Source organism: Saccopteryx leptura, chromosome 1 (genome assembly GCF_036850995.1).
Source record: "Saccopteryx leptura isolate mSacLep1 chromosome 1, mSacLep1_pri_phased_curated, whole genome shotgun sequence".
Classification (NCBI taxonomy): domain Eukaryota; kingdom Metazoa; phylum Chordata; class Mammalia; order Chiroptera; family Emballonuridae; genus Saccopteryx; species Saccopteryx leptura.
Window position 1 is genome coordinate 69857531 of NC_089503.1, and position 25759 is coordinate 69883289.

The following is a 25759-nucleotide window of genomic DNA, read 5'->3' on the forward strand; positions in this document are numbered from 1 at the left end:
AATATTCAATATATAGTGGAGAGGAATAAAAAGATTGAGTGGAAAATGGAAATGACAGAGTGTGGGGGATAGGTGGAGGTGCACCACTGCAGGGGGGTGGGGTGGGAAGGTGCACCACTGCAGGGGGTGGGGTGGAGGGTGCACCACTGCAGGGGGTGGGGTGGAGGGTGCACCACTGCAGGGGGGTGGGGTGGGGGGTGCACCACTGCAGGGGGTGGGGTGGGGGGTGCACCACTGCAGGGGGTGGGGTGGGAAGGTGCACCACTGCAGGGGGTGGGGTGGGGGGTGCACCACTGCAGGGGGTGGGGTGGAGGGTGCACCACTGCAGGGGGTGGGGTGGAAAGGTGCACCACTGCAGGGGGTGGGGTGGAAAGGTGCACCACTGCAGGAGGGTGGGGTGGGGGGTGCACCACTGTAAGGGGGTGGGGTGGGAAGGTGCACCACTGCAGGGGGGTGGGGTGGGGGGTGCACCACTGTAAGGGGGTGGGGTGGGGGATGCACCACTGCAGGGGGGTGGGGTGGGGGGTGCACCACTGCAGGGGGTGGGGTGGAAAGGTGCACCACTGCAGGAGGGTGGGGTGGGGGGTGCACCACTGCAGGAGGATGGGGTGGGGGGTGCACCACTGCAGGGGGGTGGGGTGGGGGGTGCACCACTGCAGGAGGATGGGGTGGGGGGTGCACCACTGCAGGGGGGTGGGGTGGGGGGTGCACCACTGCAGGAGGATGGGGTGGGGGGTGCACCACTGTAAGGGGGTGGGGTGGGGGGTGCACCACTGCAGGAGGATGGGGTGGGGGGTGCACCACTGCAGGGGGGTGGGGTGGGGGGTGCACCACTGCAGGGGGGGGGACGAAGAGGGAAAGAGACTTTGCTTGGGGTGATGGGCACACAATGCAGTATGCAGATAATGTTTTGCTGAGTTGTACCCTTGAAACTTGTATGTTTTTGTTAACCAATGTCACCCCAATAAATTCAATAATAAAAAAATAAAATGTTACAAATTTAAAATAATAAAATAAAATAAGCTTATCAACAACTATTAAAATCAGCTATCTGGGGAAAATAATAAAATGGACTTCTTTTTTCCTCCTTGCTTTTCCTAGAGCACTTGTGTCCTGGGCTTGTCCTCTTCTGCTTCAGCCATCATAATGAAAATGACAAACTCTGGTTAGTACTGTCCCACCCCCTAACAGACTTCCTAATGAAAACATCATGATATAGGGGATACCTGCTCTTAATGAGAGACTGACTGTGAACAGAGAGGGTCTACCCAACCCTGGTATGTAGCTGTCTTGTATGACATCATACACGAATGAGTTAATTTGAAGTATTCATGTGTAAGAACTTCAGTGACCCCTTTGTTAATGGCAGACACTTTAAACACTCTAATGTCCCTTAACTTACCTTCCTTAAAAAAAGCAGAAATCTCTTTAAATAGCTGTTGTATCCTTTTTAGACAGTTAAAAATTTCCTTTGACCACAGATTTCCTCTAGTTATCCAATTGCTGTTTGCAGGTATGCCAAGGGAGCATTTCCACAAGGACCATATATTTCTAAATCAAAATTGCTCATTGGCAGAATTAATACGTTTACTTGTAATGAAATTATTTTTCAGGAGGAATCAATATATAAGTTGAAATTTGTCATTTAGGTAATATTTTTAAAGGAGGGAGTGTTCTTACGCAACATGACTGAAAAGCTCTGGGGAGCTCTAAAATCATTTTTTCATTAATAGAGCTGAAATTATGCGAACAACTAGAACATGAGAAATAAAAGAGGAAAACAAAGTATGGAACACTGGGGAATGAGAAAATAGACTGCAGAGGGAGCAATGATTTGTTCAAGGTTACCCAGTGAGTCAGGAAAAAGGGAAGAGTTGGGCCGATGCTAATACCCAAAGCATATCTACATTACTGTCTGTGTACTAAATAATGTACTTGTGTTTCTCCTATATGGTTGAAGATATTAACATTTACCATTCTCTTGGGGCCTAACCTGTGTGTTATTTCATAAGTGTTTATCAACTAAAACAATACATAAATCCCTACCAACCAAAATTAACAAAGCATCATTTTGCATACATAACCTCATTCCCACAACTAACCACCTATGAAGTAGGTGTTATATTTTTCCTGTCTTCTAGATTAATTTAGGTCCAGAAAGATTGAGTGAATCACCCAAGAACACACTACCATGCAAAGTTTCACCATGCAAAGTTGCTCAGCAAAACTAGATTCTAACTCTTAAGAGAAGGCTCAAAGAGGGTTATATTCAACAGAAAAGAGTTGGAGATAGAAAAAAAAATTCTTTGAAGAACTCAAAGTCAGACACAAAGTTGATATTTAAGAGACTGGGAGCAATTTGATTAACTTAATTTATGAGGCTAATCTTATTAGCTAATTAGTTGGGATATCAACTGAGCATATCTGTACAAAACCCTTAGATTCTATTGATAAATGATTTGTGCATGAGGGTATCTGGCAGTTAAGCCACAAAAACCTTAATAGAAGGCTTTGAAATAATATAGATATACCACAAGAAAGCAGTCCTACTTATAAAATTAAATTCCTGTGCTCCATGTCTGCTTCTTCAAATCACTACTCATTTGCTTTGCCAATGAATACAGTAAAGAGATCTATTATGCTAAAGATATTGGATTCCTAAATAAAGACATGGATCTCTGTCCCAAGGGAACTGAAGCCTCTGTGACAAGTAGTCTTCCACCCAAAGCTACAGATAGCAATGGAATAAGGAAGCAAGCTTTGTGTCTAAGCTCAGAGGCAGAAAACAAGAGAGGGAAGGAGGAAAGGAGCACAACCGGCATTAAGATCTCAACCCTACAGTCAGGCTGTCTAGGTCCATTGTTGGCTTCATCTCCTTCTATGCAAACTTGAGAAAGTTACTTAACTTCTTTATGACTCAGATTCCTCATTTGTAAAATGGAGAAATTAATAGTAACTACCTCATAGGGTTATTACAAGGATTAAATGAATTAATATCTGTTAGTACTTAAAACAATGTCAGGTATACAGTAATCTCCATATAAATGTTTAATAAGTAAAAGAAGGTCAAAAGGGTGAAAGATAGAGTATTGGACACTCTGTATCCTTAATGCATTGCTTTGCTTTCTTCTAACAGAGTCCTTACTTACTTTTCACAGCTGGGGACACTTGGTTCCTACCAGCAAGCTTAATCCCATTTCTGGTCTGACCCCAAACAACTCTCAATCAGAGAGATTTAAAAACTCCTAGTTCAGTAGTTCAGGTGACTCAGCATTAAATCAAGCTTGCCGTTATTCTTGTCCTGACCCCGTGTCCCAGTTTCCATCACTTGTTCCTGTAATCAAGGCCCCACCTCGTACTCCAGTTCTAGCATCCGCTCCCCTGTGGCTGAGTCCCAGCTCACAGGCCCTGCTCAGGTCCTTCAGCCCCTGTGAGGCAGACATCTCTCGAAGGGCAGCCTCTGCACCAGAAGTGCTTTGTTTGGCACTCACAGCATTTGAACTTTTGAAAATTAGTTGTCTGTGTTTAAAAATTGTAGACTTTTACATAAAAATTCAAAGTTCTGATTTCTATTAGAAACTTGGATGGTTTGACAACACATGGCTCCATTTCCCCTTGGTACTAGCCCGCTGGAGCTGAGTGGCAGCCACCCCCTTTGGAAGGCCATGTGCTCTCTTTTCCCCATTGCTCTATTTGTTTTTGGATCTGGATCTGTTTGCTTGACCCTTGCAGGTAGTTGAGGTCTAAGACTGAGAACAATTGTATTCACCAAGCACTTACTTTGTGCCAAATATTTTTCTAAGAGCTTCACATGCTTTACTTATAGAACCCAAGTTCAGAAATTTGTTGGTTCTTTTAGCCATTATCCTTGCAGCCCTTCTCCTTACTTCAAACTCTTTCTCTGTATGGCTCTGTATCTGTTCTTCCTTCCTAATTACTATGCTCTACCCACCAGCTAAGGGACACTTGCAAAGCTTTGTTGGACCTCCATAATGTCAATTATTTACCCATATTATGGCCTGTTGCATCTCCAATCTCTCCTGTCCAACTAGACTATGTTGTCAAGAGGTTGGGCCATCATCATGGTTATATTTCAGGTATTGCTGATCCCAGTCTTGCTGATCTGACTGATCTTATTATCTCATGTTCCATGCTTTTACAAAACCACACATTTTATTATATACAGACAATCTTCACTCTCACAAAACTTTGGCTGCAGTTCTTGTTAGAAGCCCAGCAAAATTCACTGGATATTTATTGACACTTATGTTCTAGGCTTTGTAACAGAAATCAATTGGAGTATTTGTTTACTAAAAGATCCGAGAAGTTTGTTCATCTTGTCTATAAGCAATTCAGTCTCTTTTCAGAGAACCATCCAGGAAACTAACATTATCTGAACACAACTTTTTTTTTGTCCCATACAGGCCCTTGTACTTTACAAAACAATGAATAAAGGAGGAAAATATTTGCATGACTAAGGTGAGATTAAGCAAATACCGAAGTAAACTCACAAAATTTATTCTATACACCATTCCATAAAATTATCTGGATGGGGTAAAACTAAATATGCATTAAAATTTAAATTTAGTTAAGTAAGTTCTACAATAGTGTTTAAAGAAAGTCAATAAAAATGTTACTTACATAAGGAATCGTGTCCAAAGTGTCTGTGTTGACAATTATAGGAGCAGGGCTGGCCTAAAAAAAGAGAAGGAGAAAAAATTTTAAGTAACAAGTAATCTATTCTGAGAATTTGTTAACACAGAGCTCAACAGTATTTCTTGAGGACCCATATAGACACCTGTGTCAGGTGTGGGAAAAAAAAATGAAATAGTTCAAAGTTCCCAACATTGTTCAAATATTTGTTTGCTACATTTACCACATTAATAAAATTAAGTGAGCAATAAAACTGATAGTCACTTTTTCTTACATTTTATCTGACAGTGTGAAAGATGAGGATTTGTGCTACTTACCAGGCAAGGATTTTAATAAACTGGGTAAGAGTTAAGGTTGGTAACATTTCTTTTTAAAATGCCTGTGCTAAATAAAGTTGATTTCCCAATCTAAGAAGCAAAATTAAAGCTAAACCAATATTTAAAACCCTTCTCTTTAAACTGCCTTTGGAGATTATTTTGTATTCAATGCAAAATAGAGGGTTCACTTCATGATATCATTTTGTTTATATATTATGCATGCTGTCGTCATATATTTTCCTTATTATTTTCATACCTCTGATCACATACCTTAGAAAACTGTAAGGAGAAAATGAAAACTTAGTCAAAGATGGAAGAAAATCATATTTAGTGAGCTAAATTTCCTTTAAAAAATTTTTGTAGGCCCTGGCCTGTGGCTCAGTGGATAGAGCATTGGCTTGGCATGTGGACATCTCAGGTTTAATCCCTGGTCATGGCAAACATGAGAAGGACCATCTTTCCTTCTCTCTCTCATCCCCTCCCACAGCCTGTGGCTTCATTGGTTTGAGCATGGCCCTGAGCTCTGAGGATAGCTTGGTTGGTCCAAGTTTGTTAGCCTCAGGTGCTAAAAATAGCTAAGTACTCAAACATCAGCCCAAAACCGAGTTACCAGGTGGATCCCAGTTGAGGAGCATGCAGGTGTCACTATCTCCCCTCCTCTCGCTTTAAAAAGAGTCGTTGTAGTTGTTTGTTTTTTTTTGTTTGGGGTTTTTTTGTATAAGCTGCAGTTATTTGCCTTAAAGTTGAATAGGAATCTCTGTAAATCTGATATAGGAAAGCTATAAGTCTCATTAAAAAATATGAGATTGCAATCTGTATTTGCATCATCTAATTTGACTTCATGAATATTGAACAGACCTATCTTTATTTTCTACTTTCTCGAATTTCCACAGAACTTTCCCTTCATCCCCTGAAGGATCCTTAATCTCCTTCTCAAATTGCAGATTTCATTTAGATAGAGGAAATACTCTCGTCATGATTAATCGAGAGCTGTTCTATATGACACAATGGTTTTGGCAAGTACTCAACTTTTAGGATATTTCATTAGATATGCCCTCTGAAGTTAACAGAGCTTACAGCTTTTTAAAGTCAATCTGTGCCTACGGAATTCTTATCAAATGATAAGACAAACATCAACTCCGCACATGTTAAAAAATATTTCATAGGTGTTTTTTGTTTTGTTTTGTTTTTTTAATTCAGTGAAAGGAAGGGAGGCAGAGACAAACTCCTGCATGTGCCCCTACCAGGATCCACCCAGAAATCCCACTAGGGGGCAATGTCCTGTCCATCTGGAGCGTTGCTCCATTGTACAGCAACAGAGTTTTCTTAGCATCTGAGGTGAAAGCCATAGAGCCATCCTCAGCACCTCGGGCCAACTTGCTCAAACTGAGCCATGGTTGTAGGAGGGAAGAGAGAGAGAGAGAAAGGGGAAGGGGAGGGGTGGAGAAACAGATAGTCATTTCTCCTGTGTTCCCTGTTGGGCTGATGCTCTACCACTGAGCCAACCAGCCAGGGCAAAATTTCATGTTTTAACTAAGGCATTGGGCGTTGAGAGCATGACCCTGATCTACATATGTAGATAGTGGGTCCACTGGATGTTCCTGGTTTATTTGCTAATGTTTAAGAGCAAGTACCTCGTGGATAAATGGGGGCTTTGGAGAAAGATAGTTTCCACAGGACTTCACAAAGAATTAGTGCTTGTCAAGAGGCATGTGATGTGGGGAGAAGAACATGGGGCTTAGAGGTAGAAAACCTGGGTTCTATTTTATTCTGCTGCTACACCAGGCTCTCTGAAGATTCCCCCATTGCTCTGCCCTAGGACTCTCGCAGTTCTCCCAAGATGGCTTTTTACAGAAGCTTCCTGAAACCTTTTAGGTTGTCAATGGCATATATCAACAGGATAAAACCAAGTGGCAACAACAGAGTGCAGTGGAATTCCAAGTCAGCCCAGCATGTGCTCTTCTCAGCAGCTGGTCATATCAGAGCTTCCCTTGGCTCAGCCTGACACCTGTTCCTCGTTTCACTTTTGAAACCATGTAAGTTCATGCCTAGATTGATCTAGTTCAGTTCTGAATCTTAAAACCAATTCCCCAGTTACTTTGAGAGTTCCTTCTAAGCTTTATCTCCACATTTCAGTTGACTTACCATTCCCACACCTTCTCTCTCCATATTGGGTATCCTCTTTTCTGAACCCCTAAATCAGGGGTCGGGAACCTTTTTGGCTGAGAGAGCCATGAATGCTACATATTTTAAAATGTAATTCCATGAGAGCCATACAACAACCCATGTACGTTAGGCATTATCCAATAAAAATTTGTTGTTGTCCCGGAGGACAGCTGTGATTGGCTCCAGCCACCCTCAACCATGAACATGGGTGGTAGGAAATGAATGGATTGTAATACATGAGAATGTTTTATATTTTTAACGTTATTATTATTTTTATTAAAGATTTGTCTGCGAGCCAGATGCAGCCATCAAAAGAGTCACATCTGGCTCGCGAGCCATAGGTTCCCGACCCCTGCCCTAAATCAAACTGCTGGTTTAGCAGATTCCAGCGTACCCCTTCAATGTGCTTATTTCCACTAACTGGAAAAAGATTGTTAACAAATATGGAAAAAAAAATGTTTTACTCAGAAGTTTCAAGGCTTGACTTTATGTAAATCTAGGCAAACTAAGATTTAACGCTAAATTAATCTCTCTTGGGTGACCAAAACTGTGACATGGAAATGGTTTGTCTTTTACTTTACATTCTCTTCTATGTGGAGGAAGTTAGTCTGCAGCAAGAGGGAAGAATAAAGTTAATCATAGAGAAACAAGAAGCATGCAGAGAGACTACTAATAAAATTTGAATTAGGAGATCAAGTTAGTCATAAATTTTGCCACCTTCTGTCCTTGGGTTTTCTGATTTTTATACCACATCAGTAACTTTGCTTATGCTATGAAAATATGAACTTCCGTGGCTTGCCACCAAGAGATGTAACTAATAAAGACTGACATAATGAACACAAATTTTCAAAGGAGTTTATTGATTTGAACTGATGCGGTTACTTTTTTTTAATTTATGATTTTAATTTACTGTGTTTACATAGTTTCAAGTGTCCCACTGAATATATCCCCCCCACACTCATGTTCCTCTTGCCCCCCCTTTACCCCCTCCCCCTAATGCCTTCTCTCCCTTCCCTCCAGGATTTGCTGTCCTGTTCTCTATAATACTGTGTTTTGTATATATAATTTCACTAATCTCTTTCCCTTCTCTGATCCCATCTTCTCTTCTACTTTCCCTCTGGTCCCTTTGATCTCGCCTCTGCCTCTGTTCTGTTCCTGGAAACTATCATGCTTAGTGAAATAAGCCAGGCATAGAAAGAAAAATATAATATGACCTCACTCATTTGAGGAACCCAATGAACAATGTGAACTGAGGAGTGGTTACTTCTTGATACTTGTTGAGTGCCAGGTCAGGGAAGTGCCTCTGACATAAATGGGCAAGTGGTCACCAGCTGCAGTGAGGCAGCTTCCTCCAGAAAGGTACTGATAGGGGAGGTACGGAAAAGCCAGTCAGTCCAAGAATACACTTTGGGAAGCTTAGGTCTGACAGTGGTCAGATAGGTAATAGAAACATCAAAAGACTAAAGGCAGGCCAATGCCTAACCTTTTGAGAAGCAAAACTGAAAAGGAGAAAAGCCTACAAAGTCAAGTGACGCAGAAACAGCAAGGATTGACAGTAATACCTGTAACACTGATGGGTTAGGGACTGAGCAGGAATGTCAGCTGACCTGGAACATGCGAGTAGAAGGCCAGTAGTTGACAACAGACCAAGTTAAACGTTAGGTCAAATACGGCAAGAATAACATGTGAGTGGCTTTCGGGGCTGAGCATCTTCAGCTTATCTTCTTAGCCTTAAAGGACAGGCTCTTCAGTGGGCAAGAAGTGACACAGGTCCAACAAATGGTTTTTATATATGGTATGGCATGACAACTTGAAATAAAATGGAAGCCACTAGAAGTTTTAAACTGAATTTGTTTGTATTGGTACATGCTTTTACTAAGAGAGCTGGGGGTCCCAGAACTTCACAGTAAATCTTAGCTGGTTTTGATTGACTGCCTCAAGATAGCATATTAGCAGCCTCTTAGTTTCACAACTCACACAGTAGGCTGCCGTCAGGGTGAGCCCCATCAGACTATGCCCCGATCCAAACCAGGAAAATGAATTTGGGGGTTACTATCCACATTCTCAATTAGTTCTAAAGCATTTAACATCAAGTACTAAATGGGATGCTAACACTTGAACTCAGAATAACTATTTTTTATTAGTTCTTCTTCCTAGGCCCTCCATCATGTTGGCCCTGTGGAAATAAAAAATGTACTGTGGTTGGGGACAGGGATTTCATTCTTGATTTTATAAATTGTACTCTAGTTAGCTGCAGATACTGAAACCCTTTCTTTTCTCTCCTTTCCCATAATGTTGGGCTGGAGCCTCACATCCTTAGGGGTTGCAGGATCCTAATTCTACTTGAAGCATTTACCTGAAACCTGCAATTACCTGGCTGAGGATCATCAGTACCTAGAATTTATGATACCTAAATCTCCTTATTTCTTAACACTGGTACAGATAACAATAAGGGCAAGTACTTATATGTCATTTATTTACATCAATTAACTTATATAACCCACATACAACCAATGAGACAGGGAATGCATTTCCCAATCTACAGGTGAGGAGACAGAGGTTAAAAAACTTTTCAAAGTCATCCATGTGATAAAGAGATAATCTTCAAATCCAAACACTCTGACACTGAAACCACACTCTTAACTCTACTACCTCTCACAGTGGAACTAGACTTTACCAGAACTCTTTGGATTTTAATTTTACTGCTCACCAATGACTCAGAAACCAGCTCTTGTTAATACCATCCACCTTGATCCAGGCTAAAGCACAAAACCTCCCCTCCTCACTCCGGCTCAGCTACTGGGCCCTGGTATATCATGGGGACAGGACTGCAGGAGGCATGGTCCAGGTGAAGGCCAATGGCATCAGTACACCCACACGCTGATGGAATCAAGATTTTTTTTTTTATTAAGCTCCACAGAAAACTTTTGAAAAATGACTGGTTAAAGAAATATTGATGGTTGTGTGAGAGAAGAAAAACAAAATATGAAGAACAAATTCACTCTGGAATCATAAAACTTTAAAGCTGGGTCCTTAATGATCATTTAATTCTCCCTTTTTATTTTACAAATCTGAAATGGAGAGAGAGAAAGGAAGTGGCGTGTCCCTAATCTCACAATTTCTAGTATTAAAACTGAAGATGGGATAATCATAACGAGAATAACAATAATAAAATATTAAGCATTTACTGACTGATGATTATGTCCCAGAGGCTGTGATAAGTACCGAAGATGCATCAATGCACTTAATTCTCAAAATATTCTAAGAAAAACATTATTGTTTCCATTAAAAAAGAAGAAGAAGAAGAGGAGGAAGAGGAGGAGGAGGAGGAGGAGGAGGGAGAAGGAGGAGGAGGAAGGAGGAGGAGGAGGAGGAGGAGGAGCAGGAGGAGGAGGAAGGAGGAGGAGGACAAAGCAGCTTAGTGTGTTCAGAAGGTCACAAATCCCGGAGGTACCACACCCAGCTCTTAAGTCCATGTGTTTGTGGCCCCCAGGATCCATGCTGGTAACTCCCTATATCTACTGGTTCCCTCCTCTCCTGAGTCCTTTTTAAGCTACTGGGCTGAAAATGCAGTTATTTTCTGCCCTAAAAGTTGCTAGTTTCTCTTTCACAGTCTGAAATGAAATATTTCACCATACTGACTCAGATTCAATTCCCTAATTCTCCGAGGGTTTCTAGGTCCCTGAATCTCTTTCACACTACCACTTGAAAAAAATGGGACAATGCAATTTTCCAGTTAACCTATTTCCCATGAAGTTTGCATGTAAGGGGAAAGAGAAATGATCTATAGAGGTAAGGCTCTTTTATTTATGATTGCGGTTATTTTTTGCTTTCCTAGACTTTCTTCTTTTGAAGTGCTGTCTCCATAAGACCAACGAGGTGGGTGTAGTGCAATCCAGTATAGCTCAGACTCACCACCAAGAGTAGCATCAGGGGGTTCAGGCCTGTCACCTGCTTTGCTCTTACCCTGCAGTGACATAAGGCATCCATGTCACAGGTGAGACAACTGAGGCATAGCTGATGGGTGGGTGAGTGGACAATGTGAGTGGCCAAGACTTGGCTAGTCAAGGCATAACTGCAGGTTAATGGCTACGGCAAGATGTCAAAAGGGAGCAATTTTTGAGGAAGCTAGGACCTTGGTCTCTCTCCCAAGCACCTAACAGAATGCAATGATTACCTACTTAGTTTACTATCAGCTTAGCTCAGAAAATAGAGAGAATGGTAGATTCATGTTTGGTTTGAACTTCATCCAACTCTGCTTACCTGAACTCACTCAATAATTATCCTTCTTTACAGAAAACCGAGGCACAGAGATTTTAAGTATATTGCCCAAGGTTATCTAGCCAGTAATAGCAGGGCCAAGTGTCAAACTTGTCAGTCTGACTGCAATGTGGGTAACTCTTCGCAACTGCAAAACAATGCCTTCTGCTTCCTATTAATATTTTGTAAGTCTCCTAGTCGACGTAAATTCTCTCACTGATCTTTGAAAATCTACCACTAATATTCCCACTCTTTGGATTCAAGTATTAACATGTTTGCTTGAGTCTCCTTCAAAATACAAAGCAGAGTGTCTGGCCTGTGGTGGCTTAGTGGATAAATCTTTAGCCTCAAATGCCAAGGTCACTGGTTTGAAACCCTGGACTTGCCTGGTCAAGGAACATACAACAAGCAAGCAATGAACAACTAACATGAAGCAACTATGAGTTGATACTTCCCATTCCATGCTACCCTCTCTCTCCTGTCTCTGTAAAACCAATAAATAAAGTAGTTAAAAAATAGAATAAAATACAAAGCAGAGTAATATTTTGCAGAAAATGGATGCTATCTTGAAGGCCTCAGTTGGGTTGAGCCATTTATCCCCAGTGCAGAAGAGATTGGGCAGTCTGGAGAATGAGGCCCAGAAACTGGAGATCCAGAACCAAAGAGTTTCCTTTACTGCTATGTATTCTCTAGAATCAGTACCACTTGAAACATGAGATAAAACTGCTTGAACTGTTAGTTATGAAGATTCTTCACACCTCTATCCTACACCTTCTCCACATACCCCTTTGCACTTAGTAAAAAGGCTGAAATAAAATCTCACCAAAACTAGGTCTGCAGATTATCATTGAAACTTAAATGAATAATTACATTAAATTGAGCACTAATAATATACTTTATCATTTATAAATTGTATCTACACAACATTAGGTCATTTAATTCTCACAGGAAGAGGAACGAGAAATAGCATTGATAGAGCAAACACCCACAGTGTACCAGAAAATATGATAAGGTTTCAAACCTGTATTTTCCTGTTTACTCATCATAGAATCCTAGGGAGCCTTGTGAAATTTTCCCTTGTCCGTAGAGAAGTAAACAGAGGCTCAGAGGGATTCGGTGAACTTCCCGAAGTCAGACAGCTAGGAAGAAGCAGAGCTGGGATTCAAACCCAGATTTGCTAATTCTAACTTCTTTGTTTTTTTCCCTTAATGCCATAAATCCCGCTGAGCTTTTATAAACTTAACTGCTTTACTGGTGCAAGTACTCTCTGACAACTACACAAAAAATGGAGTCATTAGTTCACATCTCAGATGTGATTTAGTCAACGCTCCCCATGTCTCAATAACTATGCCTACTTAACTCACTCATTCACTCCATGTGGTGCTATTCCTGGCAACATCCATGCTTACCATCTCTTACTTTTTGCTAAGCCACCAAAGAGCTATTACCTTAGCAGTACAATTGTATTTTACATACTTAGGTACCAGAATTCTGAGCAACCTGTCAATAACTTGGTTCATCAGACTGAGGTGAGGTTTATCTAATCTGTAGCACATGGATCAGGGCTTTGCACACAGTGGGTGATCAATAATTGTTATTTAGTTTATTTTCCTCATCTCCTTTTCTTCCATCAGGCAGGGCTCTCACAACTCCAAGCACACACCTGGCATGCCTATGTTAAGGTCACTGTTTTTGTGTCTTCCTTCTCCCACATTCTGAATCAATCACAGTTCCCTCTCCTATCTACCTACCCAAATTCTATCCATCCTGTAGTGATAATCTAAAGTTCCCTTAATCCTCAGTGTAAATTTCAATCTATGTATCCTGCCTTCCAAATGTTAAAGCATTATTCTTTATGCAACTTCAGAACACAGTGAATTATAAATATTAAAGGACAGAAGTTATGTGAAAGCACCAAGCCTTAATATTCTGAATGTTTCTTTCTGTTCTTATACATATAGATGGCTAAGTGGTGTGATATCACATGTGTGATATTTGTATTTTCTGGCTGAAATGTAATTGGTTGAGAGCAGGCCCCTCGTCTTACATCATTTCCTCACCAGCCACCTCCACCTGCACTCTTAACAGTGCTTGGCACACAATCGAATCAGAAGGTGTTTGCTACTAGGTTTTTTTAATCTATGGAATGTAAGCCACAGTAACAAGAGATAGAATGCCTGAAGAAACATGAGGCAATAGATTAGGTCAAACGGGTAGAAAGGGGTAACTGCACGCTGCCCTCTGGTGGTGAGCTCTTGTAATACACTGCCTGGCTATGTGGCTGTGTGGCTGTGTTGGCAGCTAAAGCACTGCAGACGATCCTCTTCTAAACCACGCCATGGTAATTAAGAAAAGTTATAAGCAGAAATACTCCTCTCTGCCTACCATATGCTGGTCCTTTATGCTTACTTGTTTATTTTTTCCAATTTTATTATTGATTGATTTTAGAGAGAGAAGAAGAAAGAGAGAGAGGGACGGGGGGGGGGGGGAGAGGAACATTAATCTGTTCCTGTATGTGGCTTGACCAGGGATCGAACCAAGAACCTCTAGCTCAGACCAACACTCTAACCCATTGAGAGAGGGACGGGGGGGGGGGGGGGAGAGGAACATTAATCTGTTCCTGTATGTGGCTTGACCAGGGATCGAACCAAGAACCTCTAGCTCAGACCAACACTCTAACCCATTGAGCTATCTGGCCAGGGCTATGCTCACTTGTTTTTGATCCTCATTACACGCCTATGAATGACAGGCTATAATATTATGTGTATTGTACAGATGAGTAAAATGAGGCAGGCATGAACCTGTAACACAACTTGCCCAAGGTTACAAGACCAATAACTAGTAGAGGAAAGGCTCACTCATTGCAACAACAAATCCATACCTTTGTGGTATCACCACCTTGTGAGCAAGAAAGCTAGCTGCAGTGAGTTCCCTGTACTAACTCACTCTCCCACTGTACATTCCAGAAGCTGGAGAGGTGGGAGGAAGCATAGGATTTGGTCAAAAGCTAAAAACTCAAAAATCATGAAAAAAAGCAAAAGGGTATCATTTTTAAAACATTTCAGATGAATGTGAAGACATTAGAAAAGACCCATCCAAAATGAGACTTTTATTTGAAATCTCATGGGATATTTTGTTATTTTAAAATTTTAATTTTTAAATAATTTTTTTATAGTATTGGGGTGACACTGGTCTGTAAAACCATACAGGTTTCAAGTGCACAACTCAACAAATATCATCATCAACACTCTGTACCATACAAGTCTCTAGGTGGAGGCCAAGTGGGGCGGGGTGGAGATAAAAAGAGAGATTTTGCTTGAAGTCTCATGTTTTATTTTAAAATTTTATGTAGGTTTTATATTTTACTCGATGACTATCTATTTTTAGTATAAAAATAATGTTTCGGTTGTTTATAGTGGAGTCAACCTGACATCTCAAGCAGTCACTGCATGACTCTTAAAATTCAGGCAGTCCATCTCCCTGGAAATAACAATCCAGTTGAGAGATCATGTCCCTGATGTAAAGATAGCTGGACTTGGAATCAGAAAATCTCAATTTCAGACTCAGCAGGTTCAGTAACAGGGTGAAAGCCAAGTCCCTGAGCCTATCCGTTTATTTCTATATTTGAGGACTGAAGGGTGAAATAGATGACCTCTAAGAAGCTATGTCTCATCAAGGATCTGATTTCACTCAGAATTTTTTCCCTGCTGGGAAATACTATAAAGAAAGCAGGGTCACAATACAACTCGTCCTTCTGAAACAATGATGCCTGCTCTCCTCATTCAGATGGAGAGCAAAATGCTGATTCTCAGGCTAACTCTTTTCTGTTCTCTTAAAGGTAGAAGATATAACATTAAGAAAGGCCTGTATAAATAAGACAAAAGAAAAACTGGGAAAAGAAAACAAAGCTATATAAAGTGACTTCTTACTAACTGGCTAAAGGATGAGGTTCTATATGTCTAAGAAAAGGCACCTAAAAAGCTATTTGTGATCGTCTTGTCCTATGTTTATAGCCTATATTTTGTTTTCTTTATGAATTAGTTAATTCTGTGGACTCCAGACTATGCAGTTAGTGGCAAAAATTTATCTTCTATATGAAGGCATCACAAAGATGTGAAGTGAAGCAGACAATTATCATCAAGTTCTTTCTTCTAACTTGCCTGCCTCCCTGTTCTATGAGCCTTATCTCTAGAAAAAAAGTGTCTTAACACCTAAACTCAGCTTTCTTTTTTTTCTTTTATCAACCATGATTTAATACCAGATCATATACTCAGATCTCAAAACATAACAGGGTAAACTGTGGAGAAAGTCTTAAAAATATTTTATATCTGGAATGGTTCCTTTGTAAGAGAGGAAATGGTAGGAAGAGAAACCAGGAAGAGGTGTGAGTTTAGTTTACTTTTTTTGTTTGTTTGTTTAGTGAGAAAGATGGGTGGGAGGACAGACAAGGATAGACAGACAAGAAGGGAGAGAGAGATGAGAATCATCAATTCTTCTGGGTGGCACCTTAGCTGATTGATTGCTTTCTCCTATATGCCTTGACCAGGGCAGGGGCCTGGGGGGACTCCAGCTGAGCCTGTGACCTCTTGCTCAAGCCAGCAACCTCTGGGCTCAGGCTAGCTACCATTGGGTCATTTCTATGATCCCATGGTCAAGCGGGTGACCCAGTGCTCATGAGCATGCACAAGCCAGGTGAACCCACGCTCAAGCTGGGGGCCTTGGGGTTTCGAACCTCGGTCCTCTGCATCCCAGGCCTACGCTCTATCCACTGTGCTCTATCCACTTTGCCACCACCTGGTCAGGCAGTTTACTTTTTAACCGTTAATCTATATTGTGCTCACATCCATGTTGGGTCTGGAAGATGTTTCTATAGCTGCCTCCAAGATGGCGCTTGGGCTAGGTTGCAGAAGGAACAGAGTAAAGACCATTTTAGTTCCATTTCCCTTATTTTAAATTCTGATAAAATCTACAAGTAGAGAGATCTCTATTCTACCCATTTCTCTTCAAACTTAATGTTCTATGTGGAATTACTTTCAATGAAAAAAAAAAACATGGAGAAAGAAAATACATAAAAAGGAGGAGCGAATGGGGACTAGTAAAACAGCTATATATGGCTAGTATTTGCTGGTGCCAAGGAATATATTCTGCAGATGTGTTTGTACATTTCATTGACTAGGCAATAAACACTTTATTCCATAGCCAAGAATCTACAAATTTCTGGATCCAAGATGCCAAACAGTGCCTAGCCCTACAGCAGCTCTTGCTTCCTAAAATGTATGTTACTCTCGGTTTCTCAGTTTTTTAATGGCTTTCTTACTCTCGGTTATTCTGCACAGCAAGGGTGCATGCCAGTTTACCTCCTACTGGATAATGCCAGGATAATGCCACACTGTGCATTTCAGAGTAGAGATCAGGAATATTATCTGTTGCTGTGGGCTCGAGGAGAGAGAGGAAAATAGTAAGAGAAAAGAATGAAAGGATAAGAAGGCAGAGAGGAGGTTGTTTTCTGGTACTTGAGGACTTCACAAGATGGAGAGCGAATGATGATTCCCAGCCTGAACCTCCTCTGTTCTCTCAGACACTTTATCCTTTGCGATTGTAAACTCGGCTACTCTGGAACCTTTAGGTGTTTTATAAAGGATTTACTAAACCAACTGTTAAGAAGATGGTAACTTCCTCATGAATATAATGTTTGCAACCTTACATCTCATGACCCCTCCTTGAACTCACTAATTCAACAAAAAACTTTTGCATGTTATGCTTTTATGTTATTGGATGAGCACCTCCTGGCCCTGCACTTGGAGTCAGCAAATGAGGCTTATAGAATTGGCTATTCCTTTATAGAATTTGGTCAGGTATATGATGATCTTAGTCAATTAATATAATATCAATCTTATGTGCTTCTTTGATAAGCAAATAAAATCATATTAAAAACTATGCAATTTATAAAAGGATACATTTGGAATAATGTTAAAAAGGTGCAATATTAATAATGGCAGCCCTTAACAGACACTTTCTTTAGTTAGCCATTGTGCTGAGTTTAATTCACAGTATCTTTATGAAACTGCAAACAACCTTAAAAAGACTTGAATAATTCTAATCTTAATAGATTATAACTATGTAATCACTTCTGATTCTGCCCATTTCAACTCTTTGAACTTCATTTTTTTTGTGTGTGACAGAGACAAAGAGAGACAGAGAGGAGGACAGACAGACAGGAAGGGAGAGAGATAAGAAGCATCAATTCTTTGTTGCGGCAACTTTGCTTTCTCATATGTGCCTTGACCGGGGGGCTACAGCAGACTGAGTGACTCCTTGCTCAAGCCAGAGACCTTGGGCTCAAACTGGTGAGCCTTGCTCAAACCAGATGAGCCCTAACTCAAGCTGGTAACCTTGGGGTTTCGAATCTGGGTCCTCTGCGTCCCAGTCCGACAATCTATCCATCGCGCCACTGCCTGGTTAGGCTGCACTCCATTTTTTTTTTTAAAATAAATAACACAGGGATGTTAAAACCTGCCTTGCTACCTGGCAAAGTTGCAATGAGAACAAATCCAGTTGACACTATTTGAAAATTGTAACAAGATAGATTAACACCAGGAAGGCAGGCAGTGGTAGTATTATGGTGGTTGTTACAGCAGCAGCAATAGTAAAAGCATTTGTACAGAATTTGGGGGGGGGGCGGCTCTACACAAGATAAAAATTAGAAATGCCATTGTCCTTAGGTATCTTTTTGCTCAACAGAAATATTAAATGAAGCTTGAAAGACTATAGCGTATTTACTCTTAGCTCATTAAAGGTTTTCAGAATTTTGTGTGTACGTGGTGCATGCATATGTGTTTTCATTTTGTTTTACTACATGGAGGAGAACTGCTATTAATGACTCTGAATAACTGTCTACTTTTCCATTCTGTAACAAAAATGTTTTGGGTCCTATATCTGCAATTTCCAGAGTGGGTGAGAGAAAATGGGCGTGGCAGAGAATGGTCTTTAATCTGCTGTACTGTAACATATTGGGTGATAATACCCCATTTTGATGAGTCAACACAAACATTTTACAATGAATAAAGAAAAGGCATCGTGCACCTGGCATTAATTTTTCATGGACTCCAGATGCTTATGCCCAGAAATCACAAGACCAGCAGTCAAAGAAAATGCAAACTGCACAAGAGAGGAAGATAAAATCATAACAAGCTCTCGCCTTTTGTTTGAAAACAAAAGTGAGAATTCCATTCCTTTCTACCAGATATCTGCAAATGTTCAGGCAGTTCCAGTCCGTTACAATTATCCAGGTTGCTTCTGCTATAGTTATTTTTTCCCCATTAGGTTGAACACCTCTATAGATTATGTCATCTTTATTTCTTCACTAATAGAAATTCCATTAATAGCCTTGTTCATATTCTTAAGAAGGAAATTGACTAAAAACTGGGGTATTACTAGATAGAAATGCAAAGTGAAGCTAAGAGGAATAAAATAGAGAAATCAATCCAACATGATTAAGGATGAAGAGTCAAGTAATATTTAGAATCCAGAAAGGACAAGCACACTTGGAACACCATGAACTAGAACGGGATCTCATCACTGCACAAATTCTATTTAGAGCTGACCTAAGCTTACAATGGTTCACACTCGACATCTAGGGATTGGTGGCAGGATCTGTGGAAGTGACGCCGGAGCTGAGGAGACAGGTTTCAAGGATGTATTTGAGATGGGAAGGATTATTTCTTCATCCCCTCACTTCTGCCTAAATTCTCACATTTTAATTATTAATCAGCTCATACAGATTTTCTTAGGAAACATGATATTTACGGCACTATATCTGAGAGGCAGAAAGTAGAAACATGAATCACATGGTTTTGTCCTGCAAGGACTGTGCAATGTCACGTGCAAATAAGAGAAAACCCCCAAATGCTTATAATGCAGAGCACAGAAATGTCACAAGAGAAACATGGGCAAAGAAACATGGTGGATGTGAAGGCAGGTGAAATTAGGGCCAGAAGTCCTGGGTTCTCTCCTGCTGTTACCACCTATATGATTTTAAACAAGGTACCTTGCTCTACTAATCCCCTATAGTGAAGTTAATAAATAATGGCGCCATTTCATGTCAATATTGGGGTAATTAAATAAGAATGTGCAGATTAAAGTAGTAGTATGTAATTAGGTTCCAGACCCTTATTTTTCTTCAGAAAGTGTTAATCAGGGTTGAAATGTGTGAAGGCCAATCATCTGCTTATGAGGTGTGATGAAGTGTTCTGGAATGGGCTGTACGTTAAATCTTAAAGGATAGAACTTCGCCTTGAAGCCCAGTGGGCTCAGGGGATCCCCTCACTTTCTCTCCAGCTCTTGTCTGCCCTTTCTTGTAGAGCTGGATCTTGTCCCTGGATGACTAGTCACAAACTGAGCCCCATCTCAGTTAAGGTTCTCTGCTTGTGGACAATAGAAAGAAACCTGCGTGGACTTAAGCAACCCTTGAGTTTACTGGGCGAAAAGGGCAGGAAGCACAACAGGTTAGTTAGTCACCTGATGGATAGGAACTAAGAAATGGGAGTGCCAAGGGATACAGAAACCACCATCCAGCCTCTCTGAACCCTCTCTGTCCCTGTCAATCTCACCTCTTTCAGCATCTTTCTTAGGGACCATGTGGTTTCTTGCCTCCCTTTTCTACTTTTGTTTCATTCTTTTATATTTGTGTACAAGCTTTCTCTGCTTCTCTATGCACATGTCAGGTCCAGGCACAGGTGTTAACCTATGGGCCAGACTATGTATAGTGGAGGTAATGGAGCCAAGTGCCTAGAAGTCACTTCTTCCTCCGCTGGTGGTTCCCTTGTAAGGCTTCAGCACCTTCATCAGGGCCTGAATTATTCAGTGCATTTGGTTGACCTGTAGGATATCTGACCTAAAATAAACCACCCAACTCTCATCTTTGTTGTTCCTGATCTTCCAACCTAATGCTCAAAGAGGAAGATCAGGATTTGGGGAAAGTTGATAACTAGCCCTATATCCATACTGTGCTTTCATGCCTCAGTGCCTTGGCACATACTCATCCATCCCTCCTCACCATTATCAGCTGATAAACCCTTATTTTGAAACCATTTCAAGACTTCTTTTTTGTCTCTTCCCTTTTCAGTCTTCCTGAGTCATCTTTCTCCTCCATTCCAAGCAGCTGGGCTATGTCCCTCTTGCTGCATTTGCTGTGATTTGCACATCTCCTCATTACTCCTCCTATCACACTGGGTTGCATTTGTTTTGGTTTCAGTGGTTTTCACCTTGTTCTAATAAACCCATTCAGAGAACAGATTTTTCTGGGAGTCAGATAACTACTTTTGAGGCCTGACCTTTCCATTTTTTAGCTATGTGATCAAGGAAAAAATACTTAACCTATGTAAACTTTGTCAGATGGAGACGGTAGTGCCCCTATCAGAGAGGTTCTGGAGAGTTGAGTGAAATAGTATGTGAAGTGTTTAGAACAGCACATGACATAAATAAGTGTTCAATAAATACAAGCACTTTTATACTATAAGTACCAAGCCCATGTTGTGTCAGTAAGGATGTACTAATTGTTTGCTAATGAAACTAACATGTATTTTAAGATTACAAAATATTTGGAAAATAATGTTTTGTTTCGTTTTTAGTGGCTTTGCAAAATATCTACTGTTTTTATACTATTTTGAGATAATATATGTGTATTTGTATATGCATATGAGCAATATTGAATTGCAATTGTTTGAAATGCTATGAACAATTTGTGCAGAGAGATACATATGCAACTTTTATTTGATGCTTGTCTCCTTCACTAGAAAGTAAATGCCCTCAGAAAATAATTTGAGCTCATTCTATATTCATAAAAATTAGAGGATATTTCAAAATAAATATGAAGTGATAAAAAAGCATTTGATTATTTTTAATTAAATAACAACATCAGAAAAGCAAACGACAACTCAAAGAAAATTGTTTAATTATGCAAATGAGATGCAAAACCAACTTTTATTTCATTGGTGAAAATGCACTATAGCAGGGGTTGGAAACCTTTTTGGCTGAGAGAGCCATAAACACCACATATTTTAAAATGTAATTCCATGAGAGCCATACAACGACCTGTGTACATTACACATTATCCAATAAAAATTTGATGTTGTCCTGGAGGACAGCTGTGATTGGCTCCAGCCACCTGCAACCATGAATAGCAGTGATTGGAAATGAATGAATTGTAACACATGAGAATGTTTTATATTTTTAACAATATTATTTTTTTTATTAAAGATTTGTCTGCGAGCCAGATGCAGCCATCAAAAAAGTCACATCTGGCTCGTGAGTCATAGGTTCCCGACCTCTGCACTATAGCAAAGGCTGAAAGCACTGGAGTATCTGCATGTTCTCTGATCCCCTAATTTTTGTGAGCAGTGTAGTTATTGCTATATGCCCATGCATGTTACAATTTCAGAAACATTAAAGGTATTTAATAAGCATTTGTTGAATGAATGAACAGATGAAAAAATGAATTAAATTTACACAATTAGTGACGTTAACTGTTCCCTCAACTTGAATGTCTTCTTCCTCCATCATCACTACATGTAAAAATCTATTTAACCTGGCCCTGGCCGATTGGCTCAGTGGTAGCGCGTCGGCCTGGCGTGCAGAAGTCCCGGGTTCGATTCCCGGCCAGGGCACACAGGAGAGGCGCCCATCTGCTTCTCCACCCCTCCCCCTCTCCTTCCTCTCTGTCTCTCTCTTCCCCTCCTGCAGCCAAGGCTCCATTGGAGCAAAGATGGCCCGGGTGCTGGGGATGGCTTCTTGGCCTCTTCCCCAGGCGCTAGAGTGGCTCTGGTCGCGGCAGAGCGACGCCCGGGAGGGGCAGAGCATCACCCCGTGGTGGGCAGAGCATCGCCCCCTGGTGGGCATGCCGGGTGGATCCCGGTCGGGCGCATGCAGGAGTCTGTCTGACTGTCTCTCCCCATTTCTAGCTTCAGAAAAATACAAAAATAAATAAAATAACTAAAATAAAAAAAAATCTATTTAACCTTCAAAATCCAGCTAAGATATCCTTTATAGCGCATGCCCCTATCCTTAATTTTTATGTTAATGAATGGATGGATACTAAGGCACTCAACACTTTGTATCAGGTGTATTATGTGTTTATTTGAAAATCCATTGTATAAAGAATTCCATGTAAGTTTCATCAGTGTTTTTTTAGATTTATTCATCATATCTCTCCCAATGTTTGGGAAGCTCCATGACATTCATATGAAATCAAATCTAAACATGATGACTAGCAGCATAAGGAAATCAACATTGTACTTGTAGCAAGAGACAGTGGGGCGAGGGGCAGTTCAGTCTCTCTTTCAAAGTGAGGTGTCACCAAGTAATTAAAGTGCACTTCAGGTCCTTCTCTTGTGCCTATTGCCATGCTTGAATCATAGCAGGCTCAATAAAATGTGACTGAAGTGAATGGAAACACAGCCCAGTCTCTATGAAAAGAACTACCAATTATGTGACTGTTCTTATAAACATATCAACCTACATAATAAAACATCAAAAACATTTTATTTACCTGATATCCAAGATATTCTCTAGAAAAATGCTCTTAGAGTTCTAATGATGGAACATATTTACCAGGTCTTCACGAGAGAGCTTTGCTTTTTTTAAAATTATTATTAGTCTTTCATTCAATAAATGTTTAGGATCTTGTGTTGGTTGGCACTTATGCTAAGGAAACAAGAAATTCTGTGTTGCTGCTTTACACTCAGGGCTCTTTGGACCAATATGTGTGAGATCCATATTTGACCTCCACTTCCTGTGAAATCAAATGCTGACACTTTGAAGGCCTTGATAGCCTGGCTTCCTTCTTGCTTCAGACCACTTCAAGCAGTACACTACCCAGAGATAGCGGCTGGAAGTTTCCTCTCGCCAAGGTGAAGTGTAGGCTGTATGAGGGGACTATATTGTAATGGAGATTTTTAGTCAGATTTATTAGTAGTCCACAACACTGCACTGACTGAGAAACCATTTGTGATTTATAGATCATTGTGTGCGGGAGAAATAGTCTAGATCATCAAAGGAGATCTGCATTCTAATGATGTGTTAGGAATCCACACTCACAGGAGATACACAGACAGCATTCCCCTACTTGTGAAGTTTTCAGGTCAGTTTTCCTAAGATTAGCTACATCAGTGTGTGTCTATACTTTCTACACATAATTCATTTCCAAGTACTTTAAAAGGGAACTAGATTTATTTTAAAAGAGCAACTGTTGAGTCAATATAGTTTGTCATTTCCTTATTATGCTTAATACAGCATGGTAATGATATGTACTTTCAGGTCTTATTTGGATATCCTAAATAAGGGGGTCATTAGGCAAAAATGTCATATATCCGTGTGTGTGTGTGTGTGTGTGTGTGTAAATATGTGTGTTTATGAGATATGTATCACTGGGTTAAAAAGTGCATAACAGAATAAATGGGGTCCATTTTCTGAGATCTAAATTATATAGTCAGACAAAGAAATAAATTGAGGCTCAATTTAAACAGACTTAGCCTCAATGGATAGTAATATTTTAATAATGACTGTTTTCTGAAATCAATCTTTAAAGAATTATGATGAGATAATGATACTTTTAATGCAAGACAGAATAAATTTTAAAAGATTTGAGAGACTGACAAATTTCTAGTATCTTCTGGAAAAGATTTAGAGCAGTCAAAATGAAACAAATGTGAATAAAACTTGAATATGTTTCTGTGCATGTGTCTTATTGGAAAAATTGGGAACAGACAATAAAGTGGACGAAAGAGTAGCACGTGGACTATGGCAATTGCATCCAAGGCTATTTTCCCATCAGGGTCTAATCCCTGCATTAACACATTACTTCTCCCATTACCCCATGTAATGCTTGAGTAGAGGTTTATTGTTTGCTCCAGATGGAACTGACTAGGAATAATTTTATAAGGTCAGTATAGAGAAAGCTTGTGATGAAAACTGCCATGTTTTAAGTGGAAATGCCGGAACTGAAAACACTGTTGTTAGTTGATTTCATTCATTCCTCACATGCTCACCATGCATTCTCTGTGGTGCCAGGCGATGTGCTAGACTCCGGAAATAGGTGCATCTTACATTCAAAGAGTTCAAGACAGGAAAATAAAAAAATAACAAACAAATAAATGTTTGTTCTTTTCTCTAAGTTACTTTCCTTTTCTCCTTCACTCCAACAAAGTTACCATATATGAGAGACAGAGAAGAAAATATTTACAATAAATTTGTTAAATATTAAATCAAAGCTGAGCACATGGAACCAAGAAGACAGAAAATAACTCTTCTTGACCAGAGAAAGCTCCATGAAGGAGGAGATACTTGAGCTTTACAAGAACAGATTCGGTTTAATGCAGAATCATTTATAAAAATCTGATTTAGAGAGCTCCCCACCATTAGTTTTTTAAAGTTCTTGCAAAAATTATATGTTTAATGACTTTAACAATCAAGATCAATGTACAAAGATTCAACTAGAAAATAGTATTCAATGAGAACTTTAATTTTTACCACAGTCTTTGAAACATTTAGGGGATTCCAAGTTACAGAGAGAAATATACTGGCATCTAATTTGAGTCATTTGAAAATAATTTGAACTTTAAAGATTTATCTTAACTATATGCAGAGCATATTTCTTGAATTTCTAGTTTTTCTTGAAGGATTCTAAATAATTTTTATCAGGGATTAATTTTCAATAGTGTTCTCTTATTCCTAATATATTATCTTAATCCTTCAAAATAGATCTAAGTAAAAAATTAAATATTTTAATACTCTTCTTTCAAGTCCCATTTACCTGATTTCAATTTATCAAATGTACCCAGCTGGGTTCCCCTGGTTTGATAATTATAAGCACAAACATTATTTCTGCAATATACAACATAATAATACTGATTTATTAATTCACTTTATAGATCTCTAAACTTCTATCAGCCATTTTTATAAATCTCCAATTAGTGTCTTACTACTTTAACAAAGGAACAATCATACAATTTAAGAGAGGTTTTATGGTGGATTTTACCTGGATAAGCAAAGAACCAAAATATAAGAACTAACTTTTGGTTTTTTGATCTATCTAAAAAACAGTCAAGTCATTTTAAGTAGTTTGGGGGGAACCAACCAGCAAATACACAGTAAAAACCTTTTAAATTTTAATACAAGAAATATAATCTTGTGCCCTTTCTTTAATACATGTTACTATTAGAAACTACTAACTTCAGTGGGATGAATTTTCTTGACCACTGTTTATTCTTTTTCACTAATCAGTGTTAGACCATATTAAGAATTCAGATTTCCTGCAGAGCAATAAAACAGACATATCTTTATCTGAAACAAAAACTACAGAAAAGATA

The 25759-nt window shown here is 39.8% G+C and overlaps 1 protein-coding gene across 15 annotated transcripts in view; it reads right to left on the bottom strand.

Annotated features, from left to right (window-relative positions):
* Positions 1 to 25759, bottom strand: part of DLG2 (discs large MAGUK scaffold protein 2) — a 2140731-nt gene that overhangs the window by 747684 nt on the left and 1367288 nt on the right. For all 15 annotated transcript variants that reach the window (XM_066369745.1, XM_066369736.1, XM_066369732.1 and 12 more), the window contains one exon: positions 4642 to 4695. In XM_066369745.1, coding sequence (XP_066225842.1) covers positions 4642 to 4695 — 54 coding nt within the window. The remainder of the gene's footprint in view (positions 1 to 4641; positions 4696 to 25759) is intronic.